The following is a 19,916-nucleotide window of genomic DNA, read 5'->3' as shown; positions in this document are numbered from 1 at the left end:
AAAAAAAATGTGACACACGCAGTTGCATTTACATTTTTTTCTAATTTTAATTGAATATAATAATAATCTAGTTATTACTTAGTTTCAAAATACATTTTAGTGTTATTTTTATGAGTTATATAAACCTGATTATTTTTTAATATCTTAACATTCGGTGACATATCTTCTATGACCTTGTAAGGTCCGTTATAAATGGAGTCTAATTTATCGCCTACTTGATTTTTTAAAAGTATTAAGTCTCCTGGTTTATATTGCACAGAATTCATTTTCTTATCATACATTAATTTTCTATTTACTTTACTAGACATTAAATTATTTCTAGCTTCTGACTGAGCTCTTTGTAACCTATACTTAAATTCTTTAGTATAACTATCATAATTATAAAGAGGGTCGACAGAAGAAATTAAATTATTCGGTAAACGACAGTGTTTGCCGAAAACTAATTCGAATGGCGTATATTGCGTCTCGGTATGTACGGTGGTATTATACGAAAAACACCAATAGCTTAACCAGGTACTCCAGTCTGTGCGGTTATTACTACATTGTATCCTAAGGTAAGCTCCTAGGTTCTTGTGCGTGTTCTCGAGTGCTCCTATAGTTTCGTGGTGGTAAGCAGTCGAGTGTAGTTTATTGATACCTAATAATCTACAAATATCGCTAAATACACTGGACATAAATTCGGTACCTTGATCCGTTATGATGTCGCTTGGTACGCCATATCTTAAAATAAAATTATTTACAAATGCTTTGCTTACAGACTCGGTGTCTTTCCTCTCTAAAGGGTATGCTTCGACGAACTTAGTCAGTTCACACTGAATTGTTAATACGTACTTATAGTTATAATTATCTACTTCTAAAGGTCCTAGAATATCTAAAGAAACTCTTTCGAAGGATGAGCTTGGTGTTGTAGTTATCATCATTGGTTCCTTAGTGTATTTATTAGTGTGTTTGTTGTGTTGACAATGTGCACATTTCTTTACGTATTCGTATACATCGTGGCTCATTCTTGGCCAGAAGTAATGACGTCTTATATTGTTTAACATTCTATTCACCCCCGCGTGGCCACTCGTGGGTAATAGATGGAAATCGTTCAAAATAACTCTTATTTCCTCTTTATCGTATACTTTCGTAACACCTTTTGTTACAAGGATCCTAGGAATATCACATTTGTAGCTAGCTAAAAATTCATTTTTAGCTATTTATCTTTTATTATTATAACTTCATTTATGCATTGCTTCTTGCAAAATTCTTCTAATTCCCTCGCTAACACGCCTACGGTAGATAACGATCGGGATGTTAGATATATGCATGATTTGCTTGGTACGTACTCAAAATTTCCTTTACTACTCATTATTTTATTTTGACATGTCTTACTTAACTTATAATTGGAACTTAATATGAGTTCAATACAATTTTTTGGTGCTTTGATGATTTCCACAACTCTAGGTTGATCAAGCCTATCGTTTGCGGGTACATCTGTCGCTAAGTCACCTTGATCGCAAGTTTGTTGTGCGCGCTGTTTCCGTGATTGGGCTCTGGTCATGACTGATACAACGTTTGTTCTAATATTTTTTAAATCTTCACTATTCATCGGTAAACGACTCAATGCGTCTGCAGCTGCATTGTTTCGCCCCGGAATGTACTCAATATCAAAATTAAATTCTTCTAAATACAACCTAAATTTGGTTAATCTACTCGAAGGATCAGTCATTCCAAAAAGATAGATCAATGGTTTATGGTCGGTGACAATTTTAAACTTTTTCCCGAAGAGATAGGGTCTAAAATGTCTTGTCGACCAAACTATGGCAAGTAATTCCAAATCTATGATTGGGTATCGCGTTTCGGCTGGCTTAAGATTTCGACTTGCGTACGCGACTACCTTCCCGCTAGCATTCGATAATACTGCCCCTAATCCTATTTTTGATGCATCTGTATGTAACGTAAATGTGTTATTTTCCGAAAAATCTGGATAATCTAAGACTTGTGGACTAGTAAGAATATTTTTTAATTTTAAAAATGCTGCTTCACACTCTGTAGACCAATTAAAAACTGCGTTTTTCTTGGAAAGTTGATTTAAGGGATAAGCTATGTTCGCGAAATTTGGAATAAACCGTCTATAGTAATTGGCAAATGCTACGAATCTTTTGACCTCGTCTGTATTCGTTGGTCTTGGGTATTTGGTTAATGCATCTACTTTCGCTGGGTCGGGCTCTACTCCTTTTGAAGTTATTTTGTGTCCTAAATACATTATCTCTTTACGTAAAAATTCGCATTTTAATGGATTTAGTTTAAGATTCGCGCTCCTCAAACGTTCTAAAACTTGAGTAAGGTTATGGTTATGTGACGTCATGGATTTTCCTATGACAATACAATCGTCTAAGTATATAAAACATTGTTTGTAATTTAATCCGGACATGGCTATGGTCATAAGCCTTGAGAAAACACTACCGCTTGTTCGGAGCCCCATGGGACATCTCTTCATTGAATACATTTTATCGGTCGTAAACGCGGTGTATTTCCGGGATTCCTTGTCTAAAGCTAGTTGGTAATAACCTTGGGAAAGATCGAGCTTTGAAAAATATATGCTACCTGCTAGGGAATCTAATATTTCTGTTATGTTGGGCAATGGGAATTTATCATCCTGTATTTTATTATTTAGTTGCCTATAGTCGACAACCAATCTCCATTTCTTTTCTCCTAACTTATCACTCTTTTTGGGAACAAGCAAAACTGGACTGGACCACTCGGAAGTAGTCTCTTCAATTATGTCGTTGTCTAGCATATCTTGGATCTGAGTTTGGAGTTCTTTGCGTAAGGCATGTGGTATCCTGTAAGGTTTTACGTATACTGGGCTGGCATTTTCTTTTAAGTTAATTTTGTGCTCCAGCAAGTTTGTTGTAGTAAGCTTGTCGCCTGGCAGATGGAAAACATCTGCGTATTTTGCGCAAATTTGTTCTATACTTAACTGTTCCTCTGTGTTTAAATAAGTGTGTAAATTTAAAAGATCTAATAAGGTTTTTACTCTATTGACGCTAATTCTCCTTGAGTCAAAATTGCAAATATCAAAATTACATAATCTGTTTACTTTTAACTTTGATAAATCTAAAGTAACTGGCTTATCAGTCGTATTCAATATCCGTACGGGTATTTGACCTTTGTCTGGTCTTGAAATAACACCTGGCAGGATCGCCATGAGATGACTTGGTAGTCGGAGGGTCGAAATGGAGTTTAAGTAAAACCAAACATTACCGAAGTTGTGTTGTATTCTCGGTATCCAAGTATAGAGAGCCTAAATCTAAACTTAACACATATATTTATAGGCTATTATTGCTTACATGCTATTTATACAATTACGTGCGTCGCATATTTATGTCGCAGGCAGTAACGTATAGTTACTGTTAATATGTTAACTTGGGCATATAGTACAATTTACATTACTGTGTTTTTAGGGATTTTGTGGTGTATATTGACTTTAGTTATTTCGTTCATTAGATATAAACTTTAGGTGTTTCGTGAATTAGGAATATCAGCTGTATATGTACATAAAACGACATTTATATAAGTACTCAACTGACTAATTAGCGCAGTTTTCCTGATATTTGTCGTAACCATGATAACCTTTTGTAGGGTAAACACGTGTGCTAGGTTCCTCAACAGTGTTATATTTAGTGGAACAACACATGAAATAGCATGTAACTCACCTCTCTGTCCGTCATATGCGTTAATACACTCGCTAGTTTGAAACTGGCTGATTAAGGCAGTTTTCCCCACGCCAGATGCACTAACCATGGCGACCCCATGTAGGGTGAAACATTCCATAGGTCCCTCGATAGTATTATAGTGGAGCAACACATAAAACAGCATGTAACTCACCTCTCTGTCCGTCATACGCGTTAATACACTCGCTAGTCTGAAACTGGCTGATTAGCGCAGTTTTCCCCACGCCAGGCGCACCAACCATGGCGACCCTGTGTAGGGCGACCACACGTCGTTCTCTGGGTTCCTCAACAGTGTTATATGTAGTGGAGCAACACATGAAACAGCATGTAACTCACCTCTCTGTCCGTCATATGCGTTAATACACTCGCTAGTCTGAAACTGGCCAATTAAGGCAGTCTTCCCCACGCCAGGCGCGCCAACCATGGCGACCCTGTGTAGGGCGACCACACGTCGTTCGCTGGGTTCCTCAACAGTGTTATATGTAGTGGAGCAACACATGAAACAGCATGTAACTCACCTCTCTGTCCGTCATATGCGTTAATACACTCGCTAGTCTGAAACTGGCTGATTAAGGCAGTCTTCCCCACGCCAGGCGCGCCAACCATGGCGACCCTGTGTAGGGCGACCACACGTCGTTCGCTGGGTTCGGGCTGCGCAGGCGACGGTGCTAGCGAGCCGGAGCGGGAGCGGCGGCGGCGGAATGAGTCGCCGCGGTTGACGATTCCTGGAACAAGGGAGGTTAATGTTAAATTTAGGTTTAGATTTTCGAGGTAGTTATTTTTTTGAGTGCAGTAAGGGATTCAAGTGTTAGCGCCCAAGGTGGAAATTATTTTGCTATCATGTGACACATACTGATTTCCACGTCATACAAGCTAAATAAATAGTACGCAAAAACATGTCCAATACAACAGAAAAGTGCCACAACGATCCAAGAAAATTGCTACTTTGATCCTATCTAGCAGGGCTATCTAGAAAAAGCCATTTCCCGAAAAGATGATGTGAAAAACATTTGTTTGTTTACTGTTTATAGGGCACAATAAGATTTTATTATTATTTATTAAAAATATAAGCATTTGACCACAATCTCACCACTGATGGTAAATGCCGATGCAGTCTAGGATGGAACATCCTTTATAAGGAAAAAGGGATCACCTTATATCATCTTATTGTTGTCCTTTAGTAGAATTTATAGGACTACAAGGTGGCAATATCTAGGTTTGAATTGAGGATTTCTTATAATCTGGTCCGTTCAAGGGTTTTAGTAACCTGAGTATGCATAACAGCGCGTATAAGCCTGTCTAACTCTTGTAATACGTTAGTTTGATTTGGTAGTTGCAGTTGTATTTTATAATTGTTGATGTATTTTTTTTGCTTATATGTAAATTCAATGTTGACGTGTAAAAGTGCCCTTGTGGCCTATTTGCTGAATAAATGTTGAAGTTGAAGTCTAATAATGAAATAAAACATGTACCTTTATTTTATGTTCTATACATAAAAAAGAACACAGTACCTACAGAGTACAGAAGTAAAGCGTCAGGTGTCATAAACATAAATTATCTTTATACAAGAAAACACACCGCACCGCTGCGTTGTTTCATTTTCAAATGCACAAAGACAAAGCCAGCGGATAATTTTGCATTGCAATATTAGTAAGCATTTTCTTTGTAACTGTAAAACCCTCTTGTTTTAATTAGCATACATTCATTATACTGAACTACCTATTTCATAATTATTCAAATGTAGCTGCCTGCGTAGAAATCCATAGGGTATTTTCCTACGAGTCAAATCAGTTACTTTTTTAGAACTGCCAAAACGATTTGCTAATATGTAATTTATATGAAACATTACATCGTGACGTCACGGTCAACTTACCTACTTTTTATATCACTATGCGATTTTTAAATAAAACACGTGTTTAATAATAACAACTCCTATCTGTGTTTTTCTAAAAATTATCTGGTGCTTTATTTCATGCATGGTGTGAAAGAATTTATTTTTCACCCCAGCAGCTCGAACAAGGGTACTTTGCTACTTAAAAACAGTGAGCAAAATCGCATTTTGCTCACTGAGTGAGACAAAATGAGCAAAATGCGATTTTGCTCACTGTTTTTAAGTAGCAAAGTACCCTTGTTCGAGCTGCTGAGGTGAAAATTTAATTGTTGGTATATTTTAAGAAAACATGAGTGAATAGAGGTAAGTGATGAAGAAGGAATACATTTTTCAGGTTCTCTAATATGTTCTCACTGCTGAGGTGAAAAATGTTGTGTACTACACGAGATCAAAGTTATTTACATCTCGTGCGCTTTTGAGTCCCTTACTACGCCTATCTACTAAATTACATTCTATATTATAGAATCTTTCGCTTGCACGGGACTCAAAATAAGCACTCGAAGAAATATCAAACTTTGATCTCTTGTTGTACAAATAACTATTAAATACAGTATAATACCCTATTGAGTAATTCTCTCCCCACTTTTCTCACTTAGGACTCTCGTACTAAATTAAATATATTGCACCTTAAGAGATGAATTTGGGGATAAAAAATATGGGTCTGAAGCCTTCATGCACCATTCTTATTACCCGTAAGGCCAGTCCTGAAATATATATACGTCAATGCCTCCACTTCTTAAACTTTGACAGTTTGACACTTTGCCAATTCCGAAGTCCGTGTTTGCGAACTGACAGTTGGCATTTCATTCTAAAGGCTTGTACACCCGACGTGACCTTTTAAAATGTTGTCCCTCAGGCACGTGACGTCTCTAAAAAACCCAGGCAATTACCCTTTTACTGCGCCACCACACATTTAGCTAAAAGCAGTAGGGTATTTACTATTTTTAGTTTTGTTTAAAACTTGCACAGTATGACGAATACTTTTACAAGAATACAGCAATAAGTAGTGTAAGATGGTTATGTTATATGAAAAAGTTTCCATTTTTGTATATTCAGCATTCATAAAAGAAAATAGACCAGCCAAAATGTATGAAACATCCAATTCTTTTTTCGCGATTTCGGGGTTGGTCGAATAGGTAGTAAAAGTTGCTCAGCTATAATCCCAAAACCTTCCTGGCAACGGGAATGCAGTTATTTGTATGTGTATCTAATCTAATATATCTATCTATCTAATACCTTTAAACGAGCAATTCTTGTTTATTTCTTTATTTATATGTATATTTATTATATAAATTTCGGGGATCTCGGAAACGGCTCTAACGATTTTGATGAAATTTGCTATATGGGGGTTTTTGGGGGCGATAAATCGATCTAGCTAGGTTTTATCTCTGGGAAAACGCGCATTTTTGAGTTTTTATATGTTTTCAGAGCAAAGCTCGATCTCCAAGATATTGTAGATTTTATACGACCTAAGTACCTTACAACGTAAGAATCATGAACACACCAAAGGCGAAGTATAAATTGAATCGAATAGACAGGCATTGTCGGCGCCATTTCTACTGGAATCAAAGCGGGAACATTGAACTGTCGGATGCGGACTAGTTGCTTACAAGTTATAAGCGACTAGCGATTTATTACAATTAATAAAACGCACCATTTTTTTAAAGATGTAAAATTTAATTGAGTTAATAAAGGTACTACTTACATTATTTTACTTACATGGTACAAAACAGGCAAGGAAGTGTCATCTGACTCCCACTAGTGTGAACTATCCCGGTGGGACACAATGAAATGATAGGTAACAAAATATTTTGTTACTAGGTACTTACTCGTACATAAACATTAGGACTTGCGAACTATGTTGATGCTACACCAGCTAACAGGTTGGTTTGTAACAACAAAATCGGTTTTAGGTTCTTTTTTAAATTTACTTATTTTTTTAATAACTTAATGAGCGCGGCTAACAGTTAGTTTTTTAGTGTACACGGTTAAATTGCGACTGCGACAGCATTGGTGTTGCAGTGTTGCAGGAACGGGAAACAGCTAGTTGATGTCACTGCCATGTCCTTGAAAAAAACCGGCCAAGTGCGAGTCGGACTCGCGCACGGAGGGTTCCGCACCATCAACAAAAAATAGAGCAACACAAGCAAAAACACAGTCACCCATCCAAGTACTGACCCCGCCCGACGTTGCTTAACTTCGGTCAAAAATCACGTTTGTTGTATGGGAGCCCCACTTAAATCTTTATTTTATTCTGTTTTTAGTATTTGTTGTCATAGCGGCAACAGAAGTACATCATCTGTGAAAATTTCAACTGTCTAGCCATCACGGTTCGTGAGATACAGCCTGGTGACAGACGGACGGACGAACGGACGGACAGCGGAGTCTTATAATAGGGTCCCGTTTTTACCCTTTGGGAACGGAACCCTAAAAAGTAAATTCTGTCACTGCCGTATTGCAATTGAAACTGTCAACTGTCAACGTTAGTATTTTCATTTTAACAAAACTTCTATTCAAAATGTTTTTTAGAATCATATTTACATTTCTTAATACGCTCCCCGCTTATACTTTGTGTTGGTTTGCACCTGTAGAAGCGGAAACGAGTGGACACTTTGATCCACAAGCGATAAACGAACAGCCTAGTAGAAGCTAGTAGATTACGATACGTCAGTCGTATTTACTCTCAATATTGAATTGCTGGTTTTACAAAAAGTTCTTAGGTGGCCACACTAGCGTCTAGTCAGCGCTATGGAAAATGACAGGCGTGGAAGACTCCGAGATTTTCGTCGCGTCGTTACAAGGACCTTCACTTGTAGATGCATGCGGCCCACACTAATTTTGGTGTCAATCAATCAATCAATCTTTGGGTAATATGGCTCCATCGATACTGTCGATGATTTCGCCAACGTCAAAGTGGATCCCACGTGGGATCGAATTAAAATTATTTGTAAATAATAAAATTCAGTCAGTGTACGGTATAAAAGTATAAAACTATGGCCTCTAGGGCTCTAGCCAGCCACGGTTAGAGGTAGAAATACCAAAATAAATGCTCTAGAGCACGACGTTGTTCGGTAAGTAGTTGGGTTCTCAGTTCTTGTAAGGCGATAGCTGGACTTTACAAGAACCCGCGTGGGCTACCCGGCGTTGACGCCAGAATGGTGGTTAAACGCGTTTCATGATTAATTTTTCATTATCTGCACACTTCCACATTAGTTTACTGCATAATACGCTATCAATATTACACTTTAAACAATATTAATAAGCAAAAACAAAGAAATGAATCACGAGGCGATGTTACCAAAATGGCGGTCGACGAATAACCAATTTTGGTGTCTAGCCCATGGTCTAATAAAACATGGTCTTCTCTTCCCAGAGTGTCACTTGCCTACGTCACAATAACATTGCCACTTTATTTCAACATAACATGTTACATGGGTACATTATATCTATGGTTAATAAGTTAAAATATTTCTTTATAATAAGCAGTGTAAACAGAATATGGGCCGACAGACCTGAAATAAAGATTTTCAATTCAATTCATAATTTTCATTTATATGTATTTTATCTTAAATTTTACAATAACACGTCATTTTTAATTATTCGTTAGCAATATCTTCCGATTCACCAAAGAGCTTTTCCCTTGATTCACGAAAGAAATTTCAGACGTTCGGGTAATTCTGTTTACACTACTGGCAACACAGGATAGCGCTGTCACATTTGACAATCCGCCATTTTGTCCCTGACCGTCATCCTTGTCGAACGCGTGTTAATTGTTATAAACCTTCTCGCTCAGTGTCAGCAGTCGCAGTGTTTTCCAAACTTTTCACGTCGTAAGCTTGGTAATTAATGTTTTGTTACGAAAATGGTTGGCTGCTCTATTCGGAACTGTAAGAGTAGGAGTGAAAAGTGCAGTATAGATTTGTTTTATTTTACTATGTTTCTACATGAATAAGTTAAAATTAATGCCGTTAAAATAATTTTCACCGTTGGTTAAAATTCTCCCACATTTTAAAGTTTGAGAACCTGTAAACAGCATGATGACATTGATGACGTAGGCAAGTGACAGTTAGGTCATTCGCGAATCTCGGAAGAGAGTACCAGGCGGAGTATATTATTATCAGAGGCGTATTTACAAATTTGGCGCCCCGGGCCATTTTGATTTGCCGCCCCCCTTCATCAGTGACGATAAAGTATTTTATTTAGGAAAAAACCTGCAACAAGTACCTTTGGGGTGTGAAATAAAAAAAAACTAAACATTTACTCACATAGGCATTTACATTGTTTTCCTATGTACAAATTGGTTGATGAAATCATCAATGACGCTGTCGTAATTTAAAACGTTTGTCAGCTCAGCTTCTATATTAAGAAGAGCTAAGCTATTCAGGCGCTCTTCGCTGATGGGCCCGGCCACATGTCAGCGGTGCGACATCAGCGGCGCCGCAAACCGCTCTGCGGCGTCGCCCGCCGCACCGCAAAATTTAGCAGTGCCGCCCGGCGGCGCCACGGTGCCGCCGAGCGGCGTGCGTCGCCACGTGCGATGCCGCGCTGCATAGTAAAGAATAAAAATTCGACTAGGTACCAGTTGTTTGATCAGACATGAATCCCTTCACACGTGTTCTGCTCTTGCTGTTGTCGAGGTGATATTTTGCTTAAAAGTTCTTCAAAACACGGCACAGACATTCGAAAATATCTAGTTATAAAATTTATTTTCAGTCATCTTCAACGCCTCGTATTTTCTTTTGAAATGATTTCCATCTTCATTCATTATACGAAGATATGGGTTCACCCAATTTTTTCTTTTCAATTGTTTTTTTATTTCTTCGCCTTCTTAACAGCAGCAAGAGCAGAACACGTGTGATAGCGCTGGCAGTACACCGAGAAATTCAGTAAAATGCTGCAAATGATGTTAAATGTATGAAAATCGGTACGATTGATCTTTAGGACATTTGAAACAATTTGACCCGAAGCACCAACAAATAAAAAAACGAGATAAGGACGTCAACTATTTTTTGTATGGAATTTTAAAAAAATGTTTAGAAAGCTATCGTGTGTGCTATTAATCAAAAGGGCTTTCTGAGCCGATTCTAAAAATATATCATATCATTACACTTCAGTCATTTTTTTTAATTATAATAAAAATAATTTTCAAAACATACCAATAAGTTTGGGCTTCTCCAGATACAATACCATTCAATATTTTTTTGTAAAATATACCTCAAATTATACCTAATATGAGGATATTTAAAAATTAAAAAAAAAACTAAATGTAAATATTTTCAAAATTGCTTTATTAGGATTAGACATGTGGATATTAGGTATAATTTGAAGTATATTTTACAAAACAATTTTAACGGTATTGTATCTGGAGAAGCTCAAACTTGGTATGTCTTGAAAATTAGTTTTATTATAATTAAAAAAAATATATGTACTCAAATGTAATGATGTGATATATTTTTGGAATCGGCTCAGAAAGACCTTTCGTGTAATACCACACACGATAGGTTTCTAAACAATTTTTTTTTATTCTATACAAAACAAGATGACGTCATAAATCCTCTCGTTTTTTTTATTTGTTGGTGCTTCGGGTCAAATTGTTTCAAATGTCCTAAAGATCAATCGTACCGATTTTCATACCTTTAACACCATTTGCAGCGTTTTTTGGCGAACCGCTATCGCTATGAAGGGATCCATGTCTGATCAAACAACTGGTAGTCGAATTTTATATTTTACTATGCAGCGCGGCATCGCACGCGTCGCCGCACGCCGCTCGGCACCGCAAAGTTTTGCGTGCGGCGGGCGACGCCGCGCGGCGGCGGCGGCGTCGCACCGCTGACATGTGGCCGGGCCCTGGAGCGTAGATAATTTTTTTATTCTTTTGAGTGCAGAAAATGATCGTTCTGCACTGTAATTAGTCACTGCGGTGCAAAGAAAAATGCGCAATGCAATTTCTACATATGGGAATGCTTCTTTAAGGCCCTTATTTTTAGGGTTCCGTAGCCAAATGGCAAAAAACGGAACCCTTATAGATTCGTCATGTCTGTCTGTCTGTCTGTCCGTCTGTCTGTCCGTCCGTATGTCACAGCCACTTTTCTCCGAAACTATAAGAACTATACTGTTGAAACTTGGTAAGTAGATGTATTCTGTGAACCGCATTAAGATTTTCACACAAAAATATAAAAAAAACAATAAATTTTTGGGGTTCCCCATACTTCGAACTGAAACTCAAAAATTTTTTTTTCATCAAACCCATACGTGTGGGGTATCTATGGATAGGTCTTCAAAAATGATATTGAGGTTTCTAATATCATTTTTTTCTAAACTGAATAGTTTGCGCGAGAGACACTTCCAAAGTGGTAAAATGTGTGTCCCCCCCCCTGTAACTTCTAAAATAAGAGAATGATAAAACTAAAAAAAATATATGATGTACATTACCATGTAAACTTCCACCGAAAATTGGTTTGAACGAGATCTAGTAAGTAGTTTTTTTTTATACGTCTTAAATCGCCTAAATACGGAACCCTTCATGGGCGAGTCCGACTCGCACTTGGCCGCTTTTTTATGAGTAAGCTTAGTTGCCTCAAGCTCATTTTATTTTCGTAGGCGGTGATCACGCCCTACATGCGCCGTACTAATACTTCTTGAACGAAAATGTTGCTTAATTTAGGTACTTGTTGGTAGATATTTTAAGCAATTGGTGGGGTTTGATGCGTTCGTTTGTTTATTAATTTAAATGTCAATTAAAATATAATAAAAAATATAGCTAAGTTTGATTATAAAAGGCGCCCAGAAAAAGCCGCGAGGAGGCGGTTTCGCCGCCCCCCGCGGTCTGCCGCCCCGGGCCATGGCCCCCTTGGCCCTAGGGTAAATACGCCCCTGATTATTATACCATGTGTCTAGCCATAGTAGTTGCCGCGCGCCGCTACGGAACGGACGCCTGCTCGCGCTTGCGCCACCTAGCGGTCTGTCATAATAGACGCGTTTTGTTAGAGAATGAATCTTCTGTACCTAGTACTATTATTTATTCTGTGGCTTTGCTTAGCTTGAGACTAAGTTAATCCATGTTAAGATGAGAAGTCATACACGGTATTTATTCTCATAATAATAAAAGTGGTACAAAGTAATCTATTACTTATTTACTTCGCAGAATGTAGCTTTCTTTGAAAAATATCCCTACACACATATCTATACAGCCTGATGATGCTATCAATTTCGCATATAATAAATTCAATAATAAACCACAACACAAATAACCTAATAAGTTTGGTAGCATGATCAAAGCTAGAAATTCGACGTACATCTCATTCAAAACAACATTTTCGGATTTATTTCCTATTCCAAATTCAACCTTAAACTTACACCAATAAGGTTCACATTCAATGCGCTGTTAGGATAGACGTGATTCCTTTTTCATTGAAAGTGAACACGGGAAAGGTTTGCACATGTTATATCATAGTTCTTATCTCACTGACATAAAGTTCAATTTTGAATGGGATAAGTGAAAGGCATTGTGTGGAATCGTCAGCAACCGATGCGGAAATGATGCAAATGCTAGGCCACATTTCTTGGGGCTGACCGGAGATTGCGGGGTTAGAGGAAAATTGGGAAATGCATACTTTTATTGACATATCGCTAGTGACATGCAAATGTCGTACGAGTTATTTTGCATTAGATTCTTGACCTTTGTATTTCTATTAGGGGGTTGTTATTTTACATAAGTATGTTAAAATTGCTTGATAATCATGTTTCGACTCATATTGGGAGTGACATGTTTATTAACTCTAGGTCCATGGGGTCCCAGCGCACGCAAGTTGTTTGCAGAAATTGCAACGTCTGGTTGACGTAACTGGTGACCGAAGAGCTGGCGGCTACCTCGCATCAGAGGGCCTACCGCGAACCACGTTCGACGTGTTACCTCCCTGTCATACTTACGTACGAATTTACAAGTGCGACAGAGAGGCAACACGTCGAACGTGGTTCGCGGTAGGCCCTCAGCATTGCGATACAGCGAGGAAATGCCGCCAGCATCGTTGGTAAATGCCTCAAGGGCCTATTTTAGATTTCAGCTAGTTATTATTTATTAAATTTAGTTTAGTAGTACCACTGTATATATGTTTTATATTATGCAAATAAATTCGCGCTATTTATGTGAGTATTCATTTATTATGTCGTGTTTAAGAAAAAATATTACATAAACATATAAAAACTAAAAAATGCGCTTTTTCTCAGGAATAAGACCTATCTAGATCGATTTTTCGCCCCGAAAACCCCCATATAGCAAATTTCATCGAAATCGTTAGAGCCGTTTCCGAGATCACCAATATATATACAAGAATTGCCCGTTTAAAGGTATTAGATAGTTGATTCAAATAAATGAGGGTAAAAATAGTCGTCCCTCGTCCATCCCTTAGCCACTCAAATCTGACAAAACTCGTGATATCGAGCTTTTATCCAAATCCACAATAATTGAACCAGATGGCGTATAATAAACGCTAATATCAGACCCCAACCCGAAACCCGAACCCTTATTATAAGAGCTGCTTTAATCAGATCAGGTTTTTGCGAGTCACCTTACTCGTATAATGATGAATGAATGAATGAATGAATGATCGTTCATTTGCATTAAGCGTGTATATACATAAGTGTTCAATATTTCATTACAGAACGATTCTTGTTTTGCCATGACAGGCGAACAAATATTACTACTGCCAATCAAGATGCAAATCCTGATTCCTGCTATTTTCGCCATCTTTTATAATTTTATTGACTTTCCTCTAGTCTATTGTACTCGGTGCTATATTTGTCTACCGTTCTTCATCAATTCTCATCTACTCAAAGGTTAACTGGAAGAAATCCCTTAAAGGGATAAGTTCGCCTTTGTACTGCCTATCCTGTGCCATAAATTTGTGTTATGTGTTTTGTACAATAAAGAGTTTATACATACATACATACATACTACTTACTAACTAGCTAACCTATGTACAAATAAAACTAAACTTACACACTACGATTATTCATGCAGTTCTGTGTATTTTTGTTGATGGTCCGCAGTTCTCGCTTAAAATATAATCCCAATCTAATATCTTCTCAGCTTAGGTGAAGCCAGATTGTGTTTTCATCAGTGATGAAAGCAGACTAATTCCAATAAGCCTTACTTTCATCTCTAGAGGTTGATACATAAGGACCTACTCAGCGAGAAGAAAACCTGCGCTGTCGGTACCCATGCATAGACTTCAGAAATCAGGGAAGTCTTTAAGGGTAATAGGTGCCAGAATTTATAATAAACTACCTGAGGTAATCAAAAAATCGAGTACTAAACACTGCTTCATACGTAAACTCAAAACGTTCTGCACATCAAAAGCATACTACTCGGTGAAAGAATTCCTGGATGAATGATTAAATATGTCGAAACCATAAAATAAATTTATATAATATAAGCTAAGCTATCTTATAATAATTGTAAATAATGTTTGAGTCTGACGATGTACAATTAATACAAATAAATATATTCTATTCTATTCTATTCTATTATATTCAGGTCAGGTGGTAGTATAGCTTTCATAAAAACTAGGACTTTCTCTGATCTGATGAAAGGCCAGGTCAAGTGCACCTTAAACCGGCGAGCGTGTATGAGGAATGTTATGAAAGTAACGGAAGCGAAAGAGGTATGTCAGGATCGTAGCAAGTGGAAATCCGTGGTATCTGCCTACCCCTTCGGGAAATAGCCGTGATTTTATGTATTTGACGACCGGTCTGGCCTAGTGGGTAGTGACCCTGCCTGTGAAGCCGCGGTCCTGGGTTCGAATCCTAGTAAGGGCATTTATTTGTGTGATGAGCACAGATATTTGTTCCTGAGTCATGGTTGTTTTCTATGTATTTTAGTATTTGTATATTATATATGTTGGCGACGCACCTTTTTATACGTTTATTTTTATACTTTTATTGTAATTTGAATTTCTTTGTTTTTATATATTTTGATGTTCTTTTTGATACCATTTTTTGGCAGTGTACTCTTAGGTTTCATGAAATAAACATACTATCAGAACCAGTGCGCCTTTACCATTAACATTTTTGGTCCATTCGTGGATTTAAAAGTGATAGTATATAGTGAATTAAGTATGAGTCAAAATTAAGAAATAAAAAAGCAGTATTAATTGTGGTAAATATGGTCGTCACACGATCGGTGAAAGCGGGTAAGAATGGTAACGAAGGTAAGACCGTTGCGGAGAGTGAGGCTGGGCCGTCGAACGTGCCCTCAGCCCCTCTTGTCGACCCGACAACCGCACCACCGGCGCCTTCACGATCCCGTCCCGTAAGTACGTCATCTCGCTCTTCGTCTACGGTAGTGGCCAGGCGATTAGCGGCTGAAGCGCAGCACGCGCGTCGCCTCGCCGAGCTAGAAGCGAAACAACTACGCCGCCGCCGTGAGGCCGCTGAAGCTGCAGAGTTAGATGCACGCCGGCTGGCTGATCTTGAAAAACTGACCGCAGAGCTAGAATTAAAAGCAGAGATCGCCGCCATCGACGCGAGTCACCATAGCTCTAGGAGCAGCCAAATTAATATAGACCAATGGCTCAGTAAGTCTGAAGCTGCTTTTAACCATGAGGAAACATTTACGAACAATGTTTTTTTCAGGGATCTGGAAGCTAAAGCCCCTCGCGCGCATGTCGTGTCCCCTGTGCGGACAGTGACTGTGCGCCGCGACTGTGGTGCCGCGATAACGGCGGCTCCTCTCGAACGCCGCGACTGTGGTGTCGCGATGTCAGCGGTCATTCCTGAACGTCGCGACTATGGTGCTGCGATGACTGCGGCCCATCCCGAGCGGCCCGAGAGAGAAGAAGTTCCACAGTTGGTTAAAAGTCTGGGTGTTTTAGTTGACAGTGTAAATAAAGGCATTGGCCACGCCATTAATCGTGTTCCTTTACCCCGTTTCGATGGCAAGTCGCATTTAGATTGGCTTGGCTTGAAAAAAGCCTTTGAAAACACACAAGGTTCCTACACAGCTGCGAATAATCTGGCAAGACTGAATACTGCGCTGACGGGCGCGGCGCGCGAGGCAGTCGCCGCGCTGCTTGTGTCTGCGCGCGAGCCCAGCGTCGTGGTGCGCGCGCTCGACGCGCGCTTCGGCCGCCCCGAGATGGTGGTGGCGCACGAAGTAGCTGCGGTGCGCGCATTGCCGCGCGTGAGCGCTGAAGGTAAGGATTTAGCTGTGTTTGCCAGTCGAGTTCGCAACTGTGTCGAAATAATACGTTTATTGGGTCATACGGAATATCTGGCCTCGCCTGAACTATTTCAGGCTTTAATTACTAAAATATCTCCGCTGTTGCGAGCTAAATGGCTAGACTATGCCGTTCGTTATGAGGCTGCCGGTCTGTCAAAGTTAGAAAATCTAGCTGATTTCCTCGCTAACGAAGTCGACCTGCAGTCTCGGTTCGGCATAATCCCTGAGCCGACTACTGCGTCAGAAGCGGTAGATAGTAGGCGGGCCAGGGATAATGTGCACGTTGCCGCTGAAAATAATTCTGTGAATTCAAATTCAACATCGCGAAATAACGCTAAATTGAATTCATCGGCGACTGCACCTAAAATTAAATCATGCGTCGTGTGTGAAAAACCGCATGATTTAATTCAATGTGACAAATTTAAGTCGATGTCAATCGATGACAGATGGAGTTTGATTAAAAAGAAAAGAGTCTGTCATCGATGTCTCAAAATAGGTTGGCATAGGTTTAATTTTTGTAAGGCGAAGAAAGTTTGTGACATTGACGGATGTACGTTCCGTCACCACGTTTTACTGCACAACCCGAATTACGAGCGTTCCGCAGCTGCGCACGTTGAAGTAGATGATGATGAGCCGGTAGCGGGAACTTCTGGCACTACACCGCGAGCTCCTGCTGACCACGCCGCACCACCTACTGTCGTGAGCGACTCCGCTTCATACGATGTCGAATCAAAGGAGATTCTGACCCATACATCGACATCGGTTGCCTCGGGATCTCCAGCTCAGACGTTGCCTGCTCGCCCGTTATTGAAGATCGTAGCCGTAACCGTGTCCGGTCCGTTAGGTTCCGTGAATACGTACGCCATGTTAGACGACGGGGCCACAGGTTCGTTTATTGAGCAAGATATCGCCGCGCAAATAGGTGCCTGTGGACCCCAGAGGCGCATGAGATTAGACTGTGTCGGCGGGTTAGGAAAGGATACGTCTGTGCAGTATGTCGATTTCCAAATGAAAGGTCGCCGTGGTAAGGATACGCACTATATTAGTAAAGCGCGGGCGATGAAAGGTTTAGGTCTCGCTACTCAAACTCCCGATAGGTCGAGCGTGCTTAAATTTTCTCACCTTTCAGACATCGCGGATGAGTTTTGTTACGGCAACATACAGCCATCGATTATAGTCGGTCTCGATAACTGGCACCTCACTATTCCTAGGGCTATACGCGAGGGCACTAGGGCAGAACCAGTCGCGATTAAAACCGCGTTAGGTTGGGTCCTATTCGCCTTTGGTTGCAGTAAAACCGCTCCCGCCGAAACTGTCAACCACGCTATAGTGAGCGAGCCCGCGGTCGCGGATGTCGGCCCCTCCAGTACCATCGGTCCACTTTCCCAATCTGTCTACTTTACCAAAGGGTCCATTTTCGCGATCTGTGTACTTTACCGAACGGTCCACTTTCGCGATGTGTCCACTTTACCATCGGTCCACTTTCCCGGTCTGTCTACTTTGCCAAACGGTCCACTTTCCCGATTTGTCTACTTGAGCACGTTGTCTACTTTCGCCATTGGTTCACTCGTTTCGTAGCATAGTACCAACTTCGCGAACTTTCATTTGGCGATTCGCGAAATGTATTTTTTATACACGCAAACCACCAGTTTCTCTGAATACTAAAAACGCTTAGTGCCAGCATAATGCCAAGTCAATATGTGTCAACCTCAGAGGACCGACATATCAGTATTGTAACAGGTGCGAGTGAGACACCGTCATTGTTCTGACAGTATTTAATCAAATATAACTGATTGCGTTGCAGCAAATTACCGTTTTGTGACTACAACGAACAAAATGTCTGGGATCATTTCAGTAAACAATATCCCATGAAAAACATTTCATATAAAATGTTGCCAAGACGAAACCACAAGGCTCGGACTGTCAAAAAGTTATCAGATATCTTGTAGAGCCAAGCTTCTAACTCTGCAAGCCCTCACATGACAAACTCTACATCTTAGTCAAGATCTTGTGGGCTTAATTAGCTATTAAAACGTAGAAATCTTGCAAAATACGTGTAATTTTATTTAATTGACAAGAGTGACAGACATAGGAAAAAATGTGACAAAACATTAGAAAAAGTATAAAAGAGTATTCGATATCAAAAGGAGGCCGTCATCTACAACTAAGGTGTAGAGTTTGTGATGTTAGGGCTTGTAGAGTTAGAAGCTTGGCTCTACAAGATATCTGATAACTTTTTGACAGTCCGAGCCTTGTGGTTTCGTCTTGGCAACATTTTACATGAAATGTTTTTCATGGGATCGGAAAAGCGGACCATTTGGTCAAGTAGACCAATGAAGAAAGTGGACCGATCGGCAATTAGACGGATCGGGAAAGTGGACCGATAGGTAATTAGACGGATTGAGAAAAGCAATTAGGCAGATCGGGAAAGTAGACCGTTTGGTAAAGTAGACAGATTGGGAAAATGGACCGATGGTACTGGAGGGTGTCGGCGATCGCGCAGTTTTAGAGCAGTTGATTCGCGAGCAGTATAGTTTAGACTCAATCGGCATTTCGAAACACGAAGCGCGCAGCGCTGACGATGATCGCGCTATTCAAATTCTCGAACGTACTGCGTGTCGCCTGCCTAACGGGCATTTTGAAGTCGGTTTACTTTGGAAGTCGGACAATTTATCTGTGCCAGATAGTCGCAAGCTTGCCTTATCTAGGTTTCTTAGTCTCGAGAAAAAGATGGCCCGTGATTTTCAGTATGCAGAGCGTTACCGTGAAAACATACACGACATGTTTCGGAAAGGTTATGCTGAACTGTGCACGGAAGAGCCTAGCGCCAAGGCGCCCGTTTGGTTTTTACCACATTTCGGCGTAACCAATCCAAACAAACCGAACAAATTAAGAATTGTTCACGATGCTGCTGCTAAAAATCACGGTGTTTCGCTAAATTCACTTCTATTAACCGGTCCAGATTTGTTGCAGCCCCTGCTCGGAATCTTATTGCGGTTTAGAGAGGGAAAAATTGCCCTAACTGGTGATATTCGCGAGATGTTTCCTCAAGATCCGAGCAGAGGATCGCGACGCTCAGAGGTTTTTG

At 39.8% G+C, this 19,916-nt stretch overlaps 1 protein-coding gene across 1 annotated transcript in view; it reads right to left on the bottom strand.

Moving 5' to 3' along the window:
- Nucleotides 1-19,916, bottom strand: part of LOC134652292 (GTP-binding protein RAD) — a 203,337-nt gene that overhangs the window by 35,031 nt on the left and 148,390 nt on the right. Inside the window, exons 2-3 of the mRNA XM_063507465.1 lie at nt 4,238-4,444; nt 3,874-4,050 (exon numbers count right to left, since the gene is read on the bottom strand). Of these exons, the coding sequence (XP_063363535.1) occupies nt 3,874-4,050; nt 4,238-4,444 (384 nt within the window). The remainder of the gene's footprint in view (nt 1-3,873; nt 4,051-4,237; nt 4,445-19,916) is intronic.

The sequence above is a fragment of the Cydia amplana genome, chromosome 11, assembly GCF_948474715.1.
Source record: "Cydia amplana chromosome 11, ilCydAmpl1.1, whole genome shotgun sequence".
Lineage (NCBI taxonomy): Eukaryota > Metazoa > Arthropoda > Insecta > Lepidoptera > Tortricidae > Cydia > Cydia amplana.
This window is presented reverse-complemented; position numbering and strand designations above follow the sequence as displayed.